This window comes from Cupressus sempervirens, chromosome 6 (assembly GCF_028749045.1).
Source record: "Cupressus sempervirens isolate cs-2001-9-10 chromosome 6, ASM2874904v1, whole genome shotgun sequence".
Lineage (NCBI taxonomy): Eukaryota > Viridiplantae > Streptophyta > Pinopsida > Cupressales > Cupressaceae > Cupressus > Cupressus sempervirens.
The window spans coordinates 518,292,878-518,310,983 of NC_143123.1; the positions used below are offsets into that span (position 1 = coordinate 518,292,878).

General features: G+C 37.8%; 1 protein-coding gene across 2 annotated transcripts in view; it reads left to right on the top strand.

The window, feature by feature from the left end:
• Positions 1-1,124: 1,124 nt before the first annotated feature.
• Positions 1,125-18,106, top strand: part of LOC149553305 (putative glycosyltransferase At5g03795) — a 110,929-nt gene continuing 93,947 nt past the window's right edge. Inside the window, exons 1-3 of one of the 2 annotated variants that reach the window (XM_089788770.1) lie at positions 1,184-1,951; positions 4,697-4,903; positions 5,105-5,270. In XM_089788770.1, coding sequence (XP_089644896.1) covers positions 1,714-1,951; positions 4,697-4,903; positions 5,105-5,270 — 611 coding nt within the window. In that variant the 5' untranslated portion in view covers positions 1,184-1,713. Of the gene's footprint in view, positions 1,952-4,696; positions 5,271-18,106 lie in introns of both variants that reach the window. The other variant, XM_089788769.1, reaches the window with a different exon arrangement.

Sequence of the window (18,106 nt, forward strand, 5' to 3'; positions counted from 1 at the left end):
TTCCTATTCCCTATTCCAATTTAGTGCACCAAACAGAAAATACGAAACATATTCCTAATTTTCTATTCCTATTCTAGCAACGAGCTCTTAGGGCCCGTTTGGTTGTAGGCATAGGGATTAAATATTAGAATTGAAAATGAGAATGGGTATAGACATGGGGAATGAGAATGGAAAATATGTATTCCAGTGTTGTTTGGTTCATTGCAATTTATTTGAGAATATGTGAAAAGATTGCATGTGTGAAGATTGCAACTTGCAAGCCTTGTGGTAGTTATGTAGATTACCCTTTTGAACGTTATTTGAAGAGTATGGAGAGGGCTTTCAATTTTGCAAACAACTAAACACTACAGATTTATGTTTTCCGGCACCAGGAAGTTGGGCTCAACCAAAGTCAAGCGAACTACAAGTGAGACTGCATTGCCTCTTGAACAAAAAATATCTTCATATCTGACACTGGTTCCATTTAACAAAATTGTTGATTATTTTAAAACCTTGCAAAACTGAGAAGACATCATTAAAATATAGGATGAAATGCATTATGGAAAGATTAAGCAACCTTGTGAAAATACAATCTATATATTTGGGACAAATGCCATATATACAACATTGTGACATTCCTTTCTCCAGATGTTATCTCAGAACGCTGTATAGTTCCCACGAGATTCACTGCTATGCAAATAATCCTATAGCTGGCAATAAATGGCAGACAGAGAAATGACAGAGATAGTAAGGCAAATAAATGGCAGACAATATGAAATCGCTCTCGGTAACACAAAGCAGCAAAGCAATGTAAATTGGTGCACCTTCAATAATGAGTGAGAGTTCAATTGTAATCCTATTCTCCATTTCAATTACAAGTATTTTTGGAATTAGATAAAAGCTCATTTTGGGCTATAATAGGAATATGTAATCCTATTCTCAATTCCAATTCCGCCAACCAAACAAAGAATTAAAAACGTCTTCTAATTTTCAATACCTATTCCTATGGTGTTCCAGGAACCATACAGGGCCTAAGGAATGAGCAAACCTGAGTAACATTAGTAACTCTCGCTTAAGAAATGACTTTAACATAAATAACTCACTAGTCAACAAGTGTAAAAAGCCATTGACCTTCGTGAAAGTTCGACAGATTCAGAAATAAGCAAAACATTATTATTGGAGGAGTTAGGAAATGGAATTTATGATGAATACCGTATTTCTGAGTCGACTTGCAAGTCGCAACTAGCTAGGGAACATACATTTCCTGAACATTTACTGCAACTCCGTTGACGAAGTCTAAATTCGGAAGTTCTGGAGAATCTGATAAACCCAATTGCTTTTTCCTAAAAACAGTACAATTTTAGAGTGTCAAAGAGATCGTAGATGCCAGTACAGCTGAAAAAGCGGAAGAGATTAAAGTATGCGCAAAATTGTACAGTACGGTGCACATTCACTCCAAGTTCTTTGGTTTGAATCTGCACCTTTCACGTTTGGAAAGTTTGCTCTGGGTACTTTAAGAAGTTGAAAACAGAAACAATACGTCGTATATTCAAATGAACTCTGAAGAAATCGGGGCCTACTGGATCCCGTTGCCTGTAATCGTATTTCAGTATCGCCTGTAAATGGCAGTATTGAGTCTTGAGAAATCTTTAATAGGTGGATGGGCATTAAGAAGGCCTGATACGAACTATTTATAATGTTTGCCAGATCTTCTCAGAGACAGCAAAAGCTTTCATGGCCGTGAGAACTCATTCTAAACAATACTTATGGTCTGAGCATTGCGTCGTAGTGTCTCTAGTATTGACGTGCTCTTGTTTTATACTTATCTGCATTGTCCTAACCTCGGCAAAGAACAGAAGTAACGGAGGCTCTTTGACAGTTCACACGTTAAAAGTAATAAAAGATTTGGCACCTAGTTGCAGGCAGACAAATGTAAAGACTCATACGAACTTGGAGAAGAGAAGTCGACGTGGTATGACTGTTAGACACTTCTCTCTTACAAAAAATGCATAATCTGGATGTTAATTGGTCTTTTACTGCATTTTATTTGGTTATAGTTTATTTTTCTGAATTGGGTATTTATTATTATTCCAACTTTGTCTCGGGTTTGTGACCTGGACAATGCTGGACTTTGCCCTGAATTATTCTCTTTTTACTGGATTGGTTGCGTGAAGTTAAATTATTACAAATGCTTATTTAGGGATTCATTTTGAGGAATAGGTATTTAGATACACATAATTTTGTTTTGATTTTCCCCTTGAGTTTATACACAAACCTAATAGGCCATGTTGTAGCTCTTGGTCCTGTGTTTACACTGCAACTAAGGCTGAAAATGAGTTAAATCTTTGCCTTTTGGTCTACTTTTAGTATATCTGCCATTACCTAAGGCCAAGAACTCTAAGCTCATTATGACATCTGTGTTGTCAAGAATTAGTCATTTGTCTTTGGTGCTGCAGTCTTCATATTTGAAGTTATTTAGATAAATCAAGTCTATCATTATGCTAAGTTTTTTAGTGAATATGTACGCAATCTCACTTTCGGTGCAATCAGAGATGCTAACATTTCTTATATCGATAGGAGGGGTCAGCCTCACAGTACTTAATTCTTGATGTAATTTGGTTTTTCTAATGTAATGGAGTACCGTTTCTAACTTATTCAAAAAATACAGACTTAAGCTAAAAAATACAATATGACAGACAGCATGCTTCACCGATGGCGCTCTGATCCTACTGTATAGCATTTGAAAACTTTTTTATTAGTTGCTTAGCATTTGGATTAGGTATGGAAAAAGATAATTTTGTAGTTAATCATTCATAGCTGCTCACAGATAGATGAACAAAGATTAAATTAATCAATCTGTTTTTAAATAGGTAGGGGATTTACTTTGAAACCCTTTATAGCTTTCTCAAAAGAAGCTACTAACGAAAACCTCAAGGACGTCGGTGTAATGCCTTCTTGAGGTCTTGGAGCTTAATGAATATGACTACTCAGTTTGTTGTTTGATTGTAATTTGTAACTGTTTCAACTTAGTTTGAACAATGCCGATTTTCTTGCTGAGAAATGGTCTCACCAGGCTCTCGTATCTAGCACTACACAATTTGCCAATTTCATGCAAATTTGGTTTAAACATTTTTCCTTAATGCTTGCAGTTATGACCTTGAACTTTGAAGACACTTGTCCACAATCAGCTGGTAAGTCTTTGCATCACTACTAGTATAAAAAATAAATTCAAGCTGCAGCATTCATGACCTGAATATCTCAATCCTGCATGTTCAAAGAGTTTGATGCAGTCTCCTATTGTATTAAGGAGTCAAATGCCTGTTGTATGATTTAAAGTAAGAGTGAATAGATTTCCACAATCCATGAGATAATTTGTATGCTGCTTCTGGATTTGATTGTGTGAGTGGTTTTGCTCAATGGTTGGATCACACTCTGGGATCCATTATCAAGATGAATAAAGCATTAGAAAAGAAAGAAAGTCGCAAACCTTAACTCTGTAAAAAGAGGGGGAGAGGTTGAAGGAGAGAGAGATAGGGTGCTCTCTTTCATCCTAACGATAGATCACTCATCCCAAGTGCTTTTGCATCAATGTCTCGATCACACTTTGTGATTTATCATCAAGATGAAGAGAGCATTAGAAGAGAAAGAAAGTCGCTGACCTTAACTCTCAAAAAAGAGGGGAAGATGTTGAAGGGGAGAGAGAAAGGGTGCTCTCTTTCATCCTAATGATGGATCTGTTTAGAAATTTAGCCTCATAGTGAATTGAAGCAAATTCCATATGTAAATATATGTGTGTTGATGGATTTATGTTGATATCCTTAAATATACCATTCTAGGAATATCATACTGAGATGATATCTCTTCATATACTTAAGAGCATAATGTGTTCTATATCAAAGTTAAGATTATAGCTACAGTTGGATTGAGTTAATCTTAACATACAATGTTGATATAATATATTATATATATAATATTATAATTATACTATATATACAACATTATATATATATATATATATATTATATGTATAATTCACATGTTATATTGTGATTTATATTGTTAATATATATTAACTAATAATGATTAATCATAGAGACATGTCTCCTACTCTTATATTTATAAGAGATTGGGATCTGCATTTTGAACACACCTATAACAATGGCAGTATAATTACATTTGCAGAAACCGATCAATAATTACTCAACAGGATGACGGAAAGTGATTGAAAACATTGATGCAAAAACACACATAAATCCAAAAGCAGCAAACAAATTACCATTTCAAGTCTTATATGTGCTACTGTTACCACAACTTAATCACCAAACCATGCCAACACCAGCACTTATCCACCAAATTCATTCCTTATGTGGGGTTCTGGATTGCTCACAGCTGTCTTGTATATGGGATTTTCACTGTAATTTAAAATATTAGTGCTTGAGATAAATGGTAGTAAAGTCTCGTCTGATTTGGGCATGAGAGAGAAAAATTATCTGGTAAATGTTAAATAATGTGAAGTGGTTATGCAACTTGTACATCGATTTGATTGTATTTTATGCTGCACGATTATCCTGAATATGCAGGAGAATATATTCTCTGTTTATGATTCGACAATTCTCCATGAAACTGCTTGTTTTGTTAAATCTGTTATAGACTTTATTTCTTCTAGTTTTTCCCTCAAAATTTATACATTAACCAAGAAAATCTCATTCTAGTGCAGATGGGGAGAATGGTGCAGATGAGGAACATGTATTCCATAACCAAACAGTCTTTCTTCGAGATTATAAGGAGATGAAGAAGAAATTAAAAATTTATGTATATCCACACAAAGCAGAAGACAATTTTGCAAATATTTTTCTACCTGTCAATTTCAAGCCAAGAGGAAATTATGCTAGTGAAAGTTACTTTAAGAAGGCTCTAATGCAAAGTAATTTTATTACAAATGATCCCACAGAAGCTAATCTCTTTTTTCTGCCATTCTCTATTGCAAGGTTGAGGCATGATCCAAGAGTCAACGTTAGTGGAATTCAAGATTTTATCAGGGCATATGTTGTTAAAATCAGTCAAAATTATCCATATTGGAACAGAACTAATGGTGCTGACCATTTCTACGTCGCTTGTCATTCAGCAGGCAGGACAGCAATGGAAAAAGCCGAAGAAGTCAAGTTAAATGCAATTCAAGTAGTGTGTTCCTCAAGCTATTTTGTTTCAGGTTATGTAGCACATAAGGATGTTTCACTCCCTCAAATCTGGCCAAGACAAGGAAATTCTAAGGGCCCAACCTCTTTGGAGAGGTATTCTTGATTATAATATGTTCTGCTTTCAGTTTTTAGATTGGGCTTGGAATGCAATAGATGCTATATGTAGACTTAACCTGCAACCACACAAAAGTTCCTCTGGTGGATGCCTAGCTCTTCTATATCAAATGAGATTCCAAAACATCGATTGCTAGAGCCCTATTTATCATATTTTATGTCTTAGTTGCAGTTTGTGATTGATGATGCTTTTTGACTTCTTAATTGCAAAGTTTGGTATACAAATACATAATGCAGGTGCAATATATTTGAAGTGGCAATAGGATTGTTTAGTATAGTTGAGTTGGAAAAAAAACTTATTTCTTAGTAAAATTGTCAACCCCTCGCAGAGAAAGAGGGAAATTGATTGGAGTATTTTGGGTACAAAGAAACAAGGACAAAAGTTATAATATATTCTTTTATTGTCTATAAGAAATTTCTGTAATCAGAAGCTTTTTGCTTCAAAGAAACAACTAATTGTCAATGATGAAATTTAGGTAAAGGATTCTTCAGATTTGTTGTAATTTATCATTAGGCCAATATCCACTGCTAATGGGGCAGGACCTCCTGGCCTTGGAGGACCTTAGCAATGTACAGTTCCCTGAAGGTATGAAAGATCAAGCTGCATTTCAAGAGTGCTTTGCAAGGCAATCCAGAGACTTTTGAGGCAGGAGACATTTTTTTAAACAAAAAATGACTAGTTTCTTTTTGTTGTATATTAAAATTATCAAGGTAGCTAGTAATTGAAGGAAAATGAGAGCATCCCAAGCTATATGAGATCGGTATGTACATCCAATAACCAATGATTTCTTCAATCGCTTCTAATAAGAAAATACAAGTACATATTATTATGCCATAAAAGTGAAAACAAACATAGTTGATTTCCCACAATTAAAACTTTAAAAGAAAGTGATTGCAATTTACAAATATAACAAAATTCAGCAGCATTACATCATACAGATTTAATATACTAGAATCATAAAACTAGAAGAATGAGACTCGATAGAAAACACAAATATATGTGGGGAAAACCTTTGTAGGTAAAAAACCTACACTCCAAAGCATCAAAATAATGTATTATTCAGCAACAAGTTGCAATACATTTTCAGCCTTCACATGGAGATTTACATCTTGCTCCAACCAATCCCATAGCACAACCTTGTGTAATGGACTCTTCATCTCTCTCACTTCTCTTCGGCAACACATTGTATTTGTAGAGCTTTTGTGCAAAAAGAAAATAGCTTCTAAAGCGTCTACATTCAATACATGTACAACTTATTAGAAAACTCATTTTGTTATGATTCCCCTCCGTGTGGAAAAACAGTTGATAGAGCAATGTTGTGCGGTCTATTGGAGAGTGTCGTTTGGAGTCCGTACGGTGTCAAGAAGGATGGATGCTTTGGAGAGTCCGTACGGTAGGCCACAAATGGCCGTATGTTAGAGGGGGAGTGTTGTACGGTGGCCAAGTCTTGGCCATACAAAAGATGCTTGGCCGTATGGTAGACTGGAGGGCAGCCCGTATGGTGATGGGGGTAACTTGGTTGTACAAGATAGGTAGTAGGCCGTATGGTAGACTGGAGGACAGTCCGTATAGTGATGTGGGTATGTTTGGCCGTACGGAATAGATAGCTGGCCGTACTGTGAATGAGGAAGCAACATGGGGATGTCTTTGGAAGTCGTACGGTTAGGTGTCCGAGCCAGAAATGATAAAGCACCAAATGTGAATGCAATCTTGTTCATACACAAACACAATAGATTTAGATGAAATTGAGACACAATAATACTTGAAAATAATGCTCTAATTTGCTAAATCCGAGCGAAGAGTTACATGCAACAACAGAATAGGGTGAAGGTTGTGAATCCCATCGAAACCGCACGAGCCAAATAGGGAAGATCTTTCACTTCCAAAATGGCAAACAAAACCAGAACTCCAATATGAATTCGCAATACAAAGAAATAATCCAAAATGCATGTTTAAAGACTACCTACAAGCCGTGTTTAAATACCTGTTGGGAAAAACTTTCCAAGGGTGTACAAAGATAGCTAATGGCGACTCAACTACGAAAACCAAAAAAAAATGGGTCCGAGATATATTAAATCAATCGGCCCATTAACAATAGTTTGATTAATGATTTATTTTATAACGGGAACATTACAGTGCTCTTGTCCCAAATTTTGTTTGTCCTCAAGCAAATGCAATGCCGAGTATTGAAGAATGTGCTCGCCCTCCCAAGTTGCATCGTCCAACGGCAAGTGTTTCCAATGCACCAAATATTCCTTCATCTTGCGGTTCCGTAGAGTCTTTTCACATACTTCGATGATCTCGGCTGGTTTCAGAATGAGCTTTCCTTCTTTATTGAGCGGCGGGATGCCTGTGGCTACTGTGATGTTTTGCCCTACGACCTTCTTTAGGCATGAAACATGAAAGACATTATGGATAGGCTACCCTTTGGAAGTTCTAGCTCATAGGCGACTTCACCAATGCGACGAACTACACGATAGGGGCCATAAAATCATGGCTTCAATTATTCTTTTCCTTTTTCCTTTAATGAGGATTGTCGATATGGTTGGAGCCAGAGATAAACCAAGTCTCCTACTTCAAAACATATCTCCATTCTGTGTTTGTTAGCGTACATCTTTTGTTGATTTTGTGCCTGTTGTAAATTTTCCTTCAGGCATCTGAGGATGTCCAGTCTCTCCTAAAGCTAGTCCCTTGCTCTCGGTGTGCTACTATCACTTAGAATTTTGTCAATGAAGGAAAGGGGTTCGTACCTGTATAGAGCTTTGAATGGTGCCATTCTGATGGACATGTGGTACGTGGTATTGTAACAATATTCCCCGAGGTGTATCCATTTGACCCTCGCTTCTTGTGCCAAAATGTAGTTCCAAAGGTAACCTTCGAGCCACTTGTTCACAATCTCCGTTTGTCCGTTTGTCTGAGGGTGGTAACTAGTACTTGGTGACAATTCTATCCATGCCAATTGAAACAATTCTATCCAGAAAACAGTGATGAAGCGTCCATCTTGATCATTGACAATGTTTCGGGGTAACCCTTGCAGACGAAAGGCTTCTCTAAGGAACAGATCGACAACTTCTATAGCCTAAAAATTTGAGAGGATAGGGAAGAAATGTGCATACTTTGTCAATCTGTTAACCACCACAAAGATACAATCTTTTTCGTTCACCTTGGGAAGTCCAGTTATGAAATCCATCGAGATACTTTCCCACTTATATTCTGGACTTTGCAGAGGTTGCAGTAACCTAGCAGGTAGACTATGTTCAGATTTGTTCTGTTGGCAGACCGCACACTCTCTTACATATTGCAATACATCTCCTTTAAGCCCTTTCCATGAAAACCTCTCCCCGAGACTTCTGTAAGTTTTGAGGAAGCCCAGGTGTCCTGCCAAGGGTGAGTCATGTACCTCCTTCAAGATTTTATGCTTCAATTTGGATTCTGCCACTAAAAATATCTGATTCTTATAGTAAATGATGTCATTCACCACTTTGTACCAATCATCTTGGGTGTTGTCATCCATTAGCTCACAGGCAAATGTGTTTTTGGAATATTCCACCAACAAATGTGCCTTCTAGTTAGCAGAAATCTAGTTTAGTGAGCAGATGGCAGATTTCCTGGACAAGGCATCTGCAACCACATTGTTCTTTCCTTTCACATATTCAATGTCAAAATCAAAAGCCTAAACCTTGTTTACCCATTTTTGTTGCATCTCGTTCAAGTCCCGTTGCTCCAGAAAATATCTCAAACTATTGTGATCCGTACGAACGACAAACTTGGCAACCACCAGATATTGATGAAGCTTGGTTAGTGCATGTATGATGGCCAACATCTCTTTGTCATAGATGGAATATAAGCATTTTGTTTGCGTATGCTTCTTGCTCTCATAAGCTATGGGGTGTCTATCTTGCATAAGTACCGCGCCAATGCCTTCTCCAGTTGCGCTACACTCCAAAATGAACGGTCGAGTGAAATCAGGTAGTGCAAGTACAGGGCAAGTACTCATTGCCTCTTTTAGCTTATTGAAAGTGAGTTGTACCTTTCATTCCACTGGAAAGACCCTTTCCTTGTTTGATCCGTTAAGGGTGCGCTGAGCTGAGAGAACCCTTTAACCGGTAATAACTGCACAGTCCGAAAAACCCTCGCAAATCCGTAAGTGATTTTGGGGGAGGCCAATCAAGGATAGCCTGAATCTTCTCCTGATGAACTTGAACTCCATATTTACTAACAACATGCCCTCGGTACAATATTTCTATCATACCGAATTCATACTAAAATGCTTGGCGAACAAAGATTGCTCCTTCATGATCCTTAGGACTTCATCCAGATGCTTCAGGTGCTCCTCCCATGTCTTGCTATAAATAAGATCATCAAAAAATACCAATAAGTACTTATGCAATTGTTTGTTGAAGATGCGATTCATGCATGATTGGAATGTAGTAGGTGCATTTGTTAATCTAAATGGCATGACGGGGAACTCATAATGCCCATAGTGACAATGAAAGGCAGTCTTTTCCACGTATTCCTCCCTCATGCGGATCTTATGGTATCTGGAATGTAGATCTATTTTCGAAAAGTAGATTGCGCCATGCAATTCATCCAACAACCATGGGATATCTATTCTTTATTTTTTTTTGTTCAACGCACAGTAGTCCACACACATGCACATTGTCCCATCCTTATTTTTGACCAATATCACTGATGATGCAAAAGGGCTAGAATTTGGGACAGATCCATCCTTTCTCTAGCAGTTCCTGAATCATTTTTTCGATCTCATCTTTGAATATCTTGGGATAGCGGTACAGTGTGGTTATGACCGGCTTGGCTCTTGCTTCCAATTCGATAGTATGTTCAAACCCTTGATGAGGTGGTATGCCAGGAGGAATGTCTACATTTTTTTTGATCATGTTTACTCAAAATATTCTGGAGATCATCATCTTGGGGAGGTGTCCGTTGCCCTTTTATAGGTTCTGCCGAGACAAAATAATGTGCAGCACAAGCAACGTCATTATGCCGAAACATTGCCTCCATCTGATGCGTAGAAACTTCCTTCGGACCTTCATTCGACATTCCGTGGAGAACAACCTTCTTTCCATTGACAACAAAAGTGAAATACATCCGTTTGAAGCTTTGAGTGTATTCATCAAGTGTCTCCATCCATTGTATGCCCAAAATAACCTCCATGTCATCAAGGTCCACCATGAAGAAATCTTCGGTCACTGTGAGATTTTCCATTGTGATACTTAGTTGAGGAACAAGGTGTGTGTAGGGCAGAAGAGTCCCTCAGACAACCTTGACCTGAAATCCTATGTGCGTCTCCGTAGGTAGACCCCTTCGTTTCACCAGAGAAGAGTTTATGAAGTTTAGAGTGGCTCCGCTATTGAGCATTACCATAGCCTTTTGTCATTGAAGGGTTCCCCACACATGAAAAATTGTGCACCTCGAGCTACCGGCTAGGACGATAGTTCCTCTGCGCTGTACTAATGCTGCAATTCTATCCGTACAGTTCAAACTAACCTAGTTGGTGTCGTCGTGATTTTGGTTGTCTTCGGAGGCTATTTCTTCCTGTTCGTCCTCATTATCGGACACGACCTCAATGTAATGGACCTTTCTTTTTTTGAGGCATTGTGGCTAGGCTCCCAGGGTCCCTTGTAGTTGAAACATAGTTTCTTCCTTCGAAGCTCCTGTCTGGTGGCTTCGTCCAACGACGGCTTCTTGGGTGGAGGTTTATTATCTTTGTCCCTCAAAAACATCGACGGTTTGGAATGTGAGTAACTTCACGAGGATGATGCCGATGATGTTGCCATACTCTGTGCCTTCTTAATGGCCTCTGACAGGGTGAGAGGATTGAACCCCTTTACCCAACCTTTTAGTGGTTTTGTCAGTCCGTCCATGAAAAGCACTATCCGTCTTCTTTCATAAATGTCCATGACCAAGATAGAGAGTTTATGAAATTCCGCAATGTATTGGTCGATCGATCTAGTTTACCTCAGCTGTGCCAAATCTTTGAAGTTGAGTTCCAGATCTTTACCATCAAATTGATCTATCAATCTCATAGTGAATTCCGCATAGGCGTTTACTTGATCATGCCCCAGTGTGATGGTGCTGTGATGCCACCATTCATGCCCGACTCCCTCTAAGTGTAACACCATGAATTTAATTGCTTCTTCTGGCACTGGATTCAGCTGGAAGTAAGTATCGACTTTCATTACCCACGCTTGTGCAGATATGGATTCGGATTCGTCAAATGGAGACAAATTTACTTTACTCAACTTCCTCTTGAGATCATCATTAAAATATCCTCTGTTTCTGCCTCCCAAGTATCTCATTCTCAGATCTGCGTAATCTTTGTAGGATATATCTCCCTCCAAATTTGCATTCTTCCAATCTTCCCTTAGTTGTTCTTGCATTTCTTCAAAGGTTGGTTGTTTCCCTCCATGTGGTGCCTTTGTTCGTGGAGGAAAAGATGGCATGGAAGGTTGAGAGCGTGTTGGATGAGGGTTTGCTTTACCCAATATCGAGTTCACACTGTGACCATTTTGTTCACCAGATATTTTATTGTTTGTGAACTTCTTGAGAGTTTCTTCCATGAATCGTTGACTATCATTGATCTGTGTCTGATTCCTCACAAGCTCCCTCAGTAGTGCCATGAGTTCGGCGGCTATGGGTTCCGGTTTGACAGCCATTCTATCAACGGAATGTGTTCTTCTTCTCTTCCGGCTATAAAATCTCATTCATTGTGCACAGGCTGGTAGGATTGAAGCTCTAATACCACTGTGATGATTCCCTTTCCCCTCCGTGTGGAAAAATAGTCAAGAGAGCAATAGTGTATAGTCTACTAGAGAGTGTTGTTCAGATGCCGTAGGGTGACAAGGATGGATGCTTTGAAGAGTTTGTACAGTAGGCCACAAATGGTCGTATGTTAGAGGGGGAGTGTTGTACGGTGGCCAAGTCTTGGCTGTATGAAAGATGCCTGGCCATACGGTAGACTGGAGGGTAGCTCGTACGGTGATGGGGGCAACTTGGCCATACGAGATAGGTAGCAAGCCGTACGGTAGACTGGAGGACAGTTCGTACGTTGATGTGGGTATGTTTGGGCATACGAAATAAATAGTTGGCCGTACAGTGAATGAGGAAGCAACATGGGGATGTCTTTGGAAGCCATATGGTTAGGTGTCTGAGCCAGAAATGATAAGACACCAACTGTGAATTCAATCTTATTCATACATAAACACAATAGATTTAGATGAAATCGAGAAATAATAATACTTGAAAATAATGCTCCGATTTGCCAGATCCGAGCGAAGAGTTACATGCAACAACAAAATAGGGTGAGGGTTGAATCCCACCGAAACAACATGAGCCAAATAGGAAAGATCTTTCACTTCCAAAATAGCGAACAAAACTAGAACTCTACCAGGAATTTGCAATACAAAGAAATAATCCAAAATTCATGTCTAAAGACTACCTACAAGCCGTGCTTAAATACTTGTCAGGGAAAACTTTTCGAGGGTGTACAAAGATAGCCGGCAGCGACACAACTACGGAAACAAAACAAAAATGGGTTCGAGATATATTAAATCAATCAACCCATTAACAATAGTTTGATTAATGATTTATTTTATAACGAGAACATTACGCCTTTGTGCATAACTCTTGCATAAAAGCAATTCCAATAGAATATACCCAAACAATAAACTTTCTTATTTTTGCTCCAAGTCTATCCTTGTAGAAGATTTGGTCTCATTTAGCATCTTTTGAAAAATGCATAACTAATCAACCAATAAAATATCCTAAGGTTGAGTCACCTTATCCCAACAATCTCACTTGACAAAGACCTTACAGGAGTCAAACTAATGAAACTATGTCATCATTGACATCCATGAAACCGCATAAATCTTAACACATGCTCCTATGCTCTAACTAGACACTTGTCCAAACAACACAAGCATAAGATCCCAGGGATAACAAAGGTTACAAAATACTACCACCACTCCATTGCGCGCATGAGTTATACAAAAGCGTCAGAATCATCAACTTCTTAGCCCAACACAAGTGCAAAGTAATCCTCTAGAAAACAAGATAAAACGTCAGCCAAAACAACAACAAATTGGTTGCTCCAATCCAACTAATAAACCCACGAGATTGAAAATAACATCCACAATAAATGCTAACCCATCCAATCACCCATACCTCAAAGGTATCCAACATCAACAAACTCATACCATCAATATAACCAACCCATAGATTATAACCTCAAGCTTTGTGTGCAATATACAATCATGGCTGATCTATCAATACATTCTTTTTTTTTGAACAAATAAAAATTGAAATACTCATATAGATACTCACAAAGATGTACATAGGCTTAGTGGATAAGGTGTAGTGTCACATGTAGAGTTTCTAATCTCCGTCTCGTATCACGTTCTAGGGAAAAGACATCACTGGGACATTTAACCACCCAACGATGGATCAATATCGACCCCTCCTAGGTTGCTTGAGTTCTAAGCAGTCCTGACCCTCCGTGAGGGATGATGGATGATCAAGGCTTGTTCCTGGGAATCTGGTGTAGAATGCTTATATCGTGATTAGTCGCAAATGTAACCACAACTATTCTAGTGTGACTTCTATCAAGGATGTATCAAGCAGCTCCAATTTGACGTCCAATATTCTCACCTTGGCCAAGGTTTTTCCTTGGTTGGAGTCATTGTCTCACCTTCCCTATGTATATTGTTTTTGGTAATTCACCTTTTGAGATAGTCTTTTGAGATTTCCTGATGAAGGCTAAGCCCCTTTAAGATGCTCTTCTTTGTTTTTAAGTTCTTGGTTAAGTTAGGTTCTCATTCAGCATGGAGAAGTCTCACATCTTGGTTGCATCTCTTCACTACTAGCTGAAAGTTCGAACGGATCGTGATTGAGATGCTAATTGATTATCATTCCTTCTTTCTTATATGAAAAAACATTGTGAACAAGGCGTCATAGATTTGAACTAGATTATAAGGGTCAAATGGAAGTTCAAGCTTGAAAGAGTCTATATAGAAAATGAACTAATTTTTCAGTTGAATTTCCTTAAATAAGATTTCTATTTAAAATCAAAAATTTTGAGTAAAGAAGATTAATGAAGTGTTGCCCTCTATGTGGTGTCTGTTTACTTCTAGATAATCCTTTGTTGTGAGATGAATCATTCTCTGTGGTTTCCCACCATCAGTTGAGTGTTCCTCCTATAGAGTTATGATTCCCTGAACTACTTAGCTAAAAGAACTCTTCCAGAGTTGAGGGCACTAAGTCACGTTAGCAAACAATTTCTTATCTACACACAACTTACGTCTAGCTTCTAAGACAAAATATGTAAGGTTCCGTGTGATTTTCAGAATAGTGCCATTCTTAGAATCGCAAACTGAGAAAGAAAATTTAGAAACGACTGAAAGAACGCTTAATCGGTTTATTTCTTTAGAACTTCAAGCTGAGAAGGAAGTATATGTTTTTGCGGTGAAAGAGAGAAGAAATCTTATTAACGTAACACTTGCGTGGTCTGTGCGTGAAGCTCAGAATGGTAAGGTACGAGCCTTCTTGTCCTCTTGGTATCGCTAACTGGATTATGTGTGAATTCTCAGAGTGGTAAGGTACGAACTTCCTCTCTTCTCGATCTGCACTCCAGCTTTCACTCCAGCTTTCAATTCCCGAGGTTCAAGAAACAATTATTTTGCCTTTCCGAGCTTCTTCATGAAAAATGAAGGTGGTCGAATGCACTAATTTTTGGCTCCTCTGTCTAATATATCTTTCACACCCTAATTGTTTTTCATCATCTTGCTCACGACATGATTAAATCTCTATTGTCGAAAAGTTCTTTAGGTATTTACCACTTTCTCCATGCACCCTAATTGTTTAAGTTCGTTTTAATATTTCAAAAGTTTGCATGACAGAACTGGTAATATGAATTATAAGTCCCTCTGAGAAAAAAATAAGGTAAAGTTGAGAAATTAAGTAATTCAAAGAGTGTATTCATTCCCTCAAAAGCTTGATCATACATGGGAAGCGGATATAGGTTATAAATTGAGGAGTGTCTTTTTGAAAAGCAAGGAACTTTCTCGAGATATAAGATAGAAGATGAAGTCTTAGTAATTTGAAGGTAGCGAAAAGTAAAGGTGACAATAATAGATCAAATAATTTACAATGAATGAGTTGATTATAAAATGACTATTTTAGTCTCATAATATTGTTGTCCGGTGATTGCAAAAGACAAGAACATAAGAATTTTGGGTGGTTCTCTAGGACAAAAGATTAGTCTAGAGATCGATTTAAAGATATTATTCATCACTAGGTCTCAGAAGGTACAAAAGAGCGAGTTTGTAAATTAAGTCACCTTGGCCATCTAGGTGTATATGTTAGGATATACCATTTCTAGGATGAAAGCTTGATCATCCCACATCCCCTTTCCTGATGATACATCTCCCCTTTCAAGTTTGCCTCAAGTTCTTCTTGCATCCAATCCAGTCAGGTGGTTAGACCTTAATATCAAGTTATTAAATTTTTTAAGAAATCACAACATCGTTATTATAACTATGAACACCTCGCAAGTAATCAACAATTCTTGTTCAAATCTTAGTTATATCCACTATGTAAATTATAAATCTTGACTTAGAGATATCTTACCTTTTGTAATCAGTATTCCATCTAGGGTTAAGTCTACAAAACCTTGGTTAGTGAACATAAACTGCCTAGGGCACAAATTATCACATTACTACTGAATGCAAAACCATTTAGGGCAACAATACCATTGTAAACAAAACCATTTAGGGCAACAATACCATAGTAAGCAAAACCATTTGTAAAGGCGTAAATATAAAAGTGTCAACTAAAAAGGGGTGTGATAGATAACAACACGAAGAAAGTATAACCATGTAGTACGAAGTACCATCCACAAAGATGTGGAAAATCCCATAGCAAAATTGCTGCAAGAAACATCTCTCATCGAGTCTCCACAATTTTTCCATGTTCTCCACATCCAACGAAGAAAAGGGATATAGGAACCACCATGTCATCACCAAAAGACAATTAAGTACAAGTGATAACACATGACTAGAAAAGAGTGATCACTGTAGTTCCAACTAAGATCTCAAAAGACAATATTATGTGAACCAAATATCCTAGAAGATATTCGAGACCGAAGATATAACCTGCAAATCATAAGCATGTAGAATGTCCTTCCACAAACACCTCTAAATGTTGGTTGTGCCAAGTATGAGCTCCTTCAAAATCCCAAGAGAAAAGTCACAGCAACATCCAAAATTGTTCAACCTCAAGAGATCAAACATAGCATGATATTATGAATGCAAGCCTCTTAAAGAAGATTGAATTGTGTTTAGAATAATTGAGAGGAGGGGGGGGTAATCATGTACTCAAGGTGCATAAGTACCATTTGAACAATTAAACATAAAACACTGTTCTGCTTATCCTACTGTTGCTCGGTCTCTACTGTACTGATAAACAAAATTAATGTCTCAAACATAACATACTTTGCTGAATATAAAATGTAAAGCATATAAAGCATTCAACACAAGTTTGAAACTAGGATTTGACGTGGAAACTCAATTTGGGAAAAACCACTAGCAACATGTCATGATTTTTTCTCTCTTTCGAAGTGAGCTTTGTTAGGAGCCAACTCTATTAAAGGTTTACAATACACACTGTTAAATGTGACCTAGTTAGAGGATTTAATCACCCTGTTAGTAGTGGCCTAGCCAAAGGACTTTGATCATTCCATTTAGAATGTCACCTTGTTAAAGGATTTACATAGACTATTAAGTCCTTCAAATGACTGTTAGCTCAACCTCTGTTTAAAGGATTTCAATACAAGCTGTTTACAATGATTAGAAAGAGAACAATAGGGTTTCGATCTATATGATTACAACTTACTTTGCAAGTTTAGATTAGTATTTGGTTCATGTGCTGAATCACTGATAAGCTCTTCACTGTCATCTTTGTTCTTGATTTGCTCGACAACCCTTCAAGCAACCATTCTTCTCCCTTCAACAACACTTAAGCCATCTGCTCAGATTTCACTTATCAATATCAACAACATATGCGCAAGCAATCTCCTTTAGCTTCGCATTCACTCTTGTGCGTCTCTGTTTCTTCTGTATGCGCCTCACACTCACTCACACTCTCCTTCAACTTGGCTCTATATCTCTTTAAATAGGTAATTCTTGCTTTGCTGTTTTCCACGATCACCTTAGATCTTAGGGTTTACGATCAGGTTCAACACGATTCATTATATCTGTCCATCTTCTTGATCATCCTCTAGAAACTTCTCCGAAATTTGTCTATTAGGTCTTTACTTAATCCTCACCTTGAATTTAATGATCCAACTCATCAATCTTCAACGCGATTTATATCTCCCAATAAATCAACTGAGTCAACTAAGATTCACGATCTCCTCAAATTCATTCTTAACGCTGTTTCTCGACAATCTCTAATTTTTGACACTTGGTCATCACTTAAGTGCTTGGTCACTGTAAAACTTCTGGCTCGACATCAACTATCTTATATGGTCGATACCTATGCTCTATCAACACTAGATTTGCTTGGCACATATTGTGGTTTGGTTGACACTAGCATCACTCGGCATTCCTTAACCATTCTACTCCATTGCGTGGCTTAGCTCAACTTTCATGATATAAACAATCACTGTCTTATTAAAATCCAACCAATCAAATGTCCATTGTAGCTTCCTTTTCGTAACTCAATCTTTCCTCTAGATGTTATTGTTATGAACAATTTCTCAAATCGTAGTCATCAATCAAATAGATATGACATTTAGATT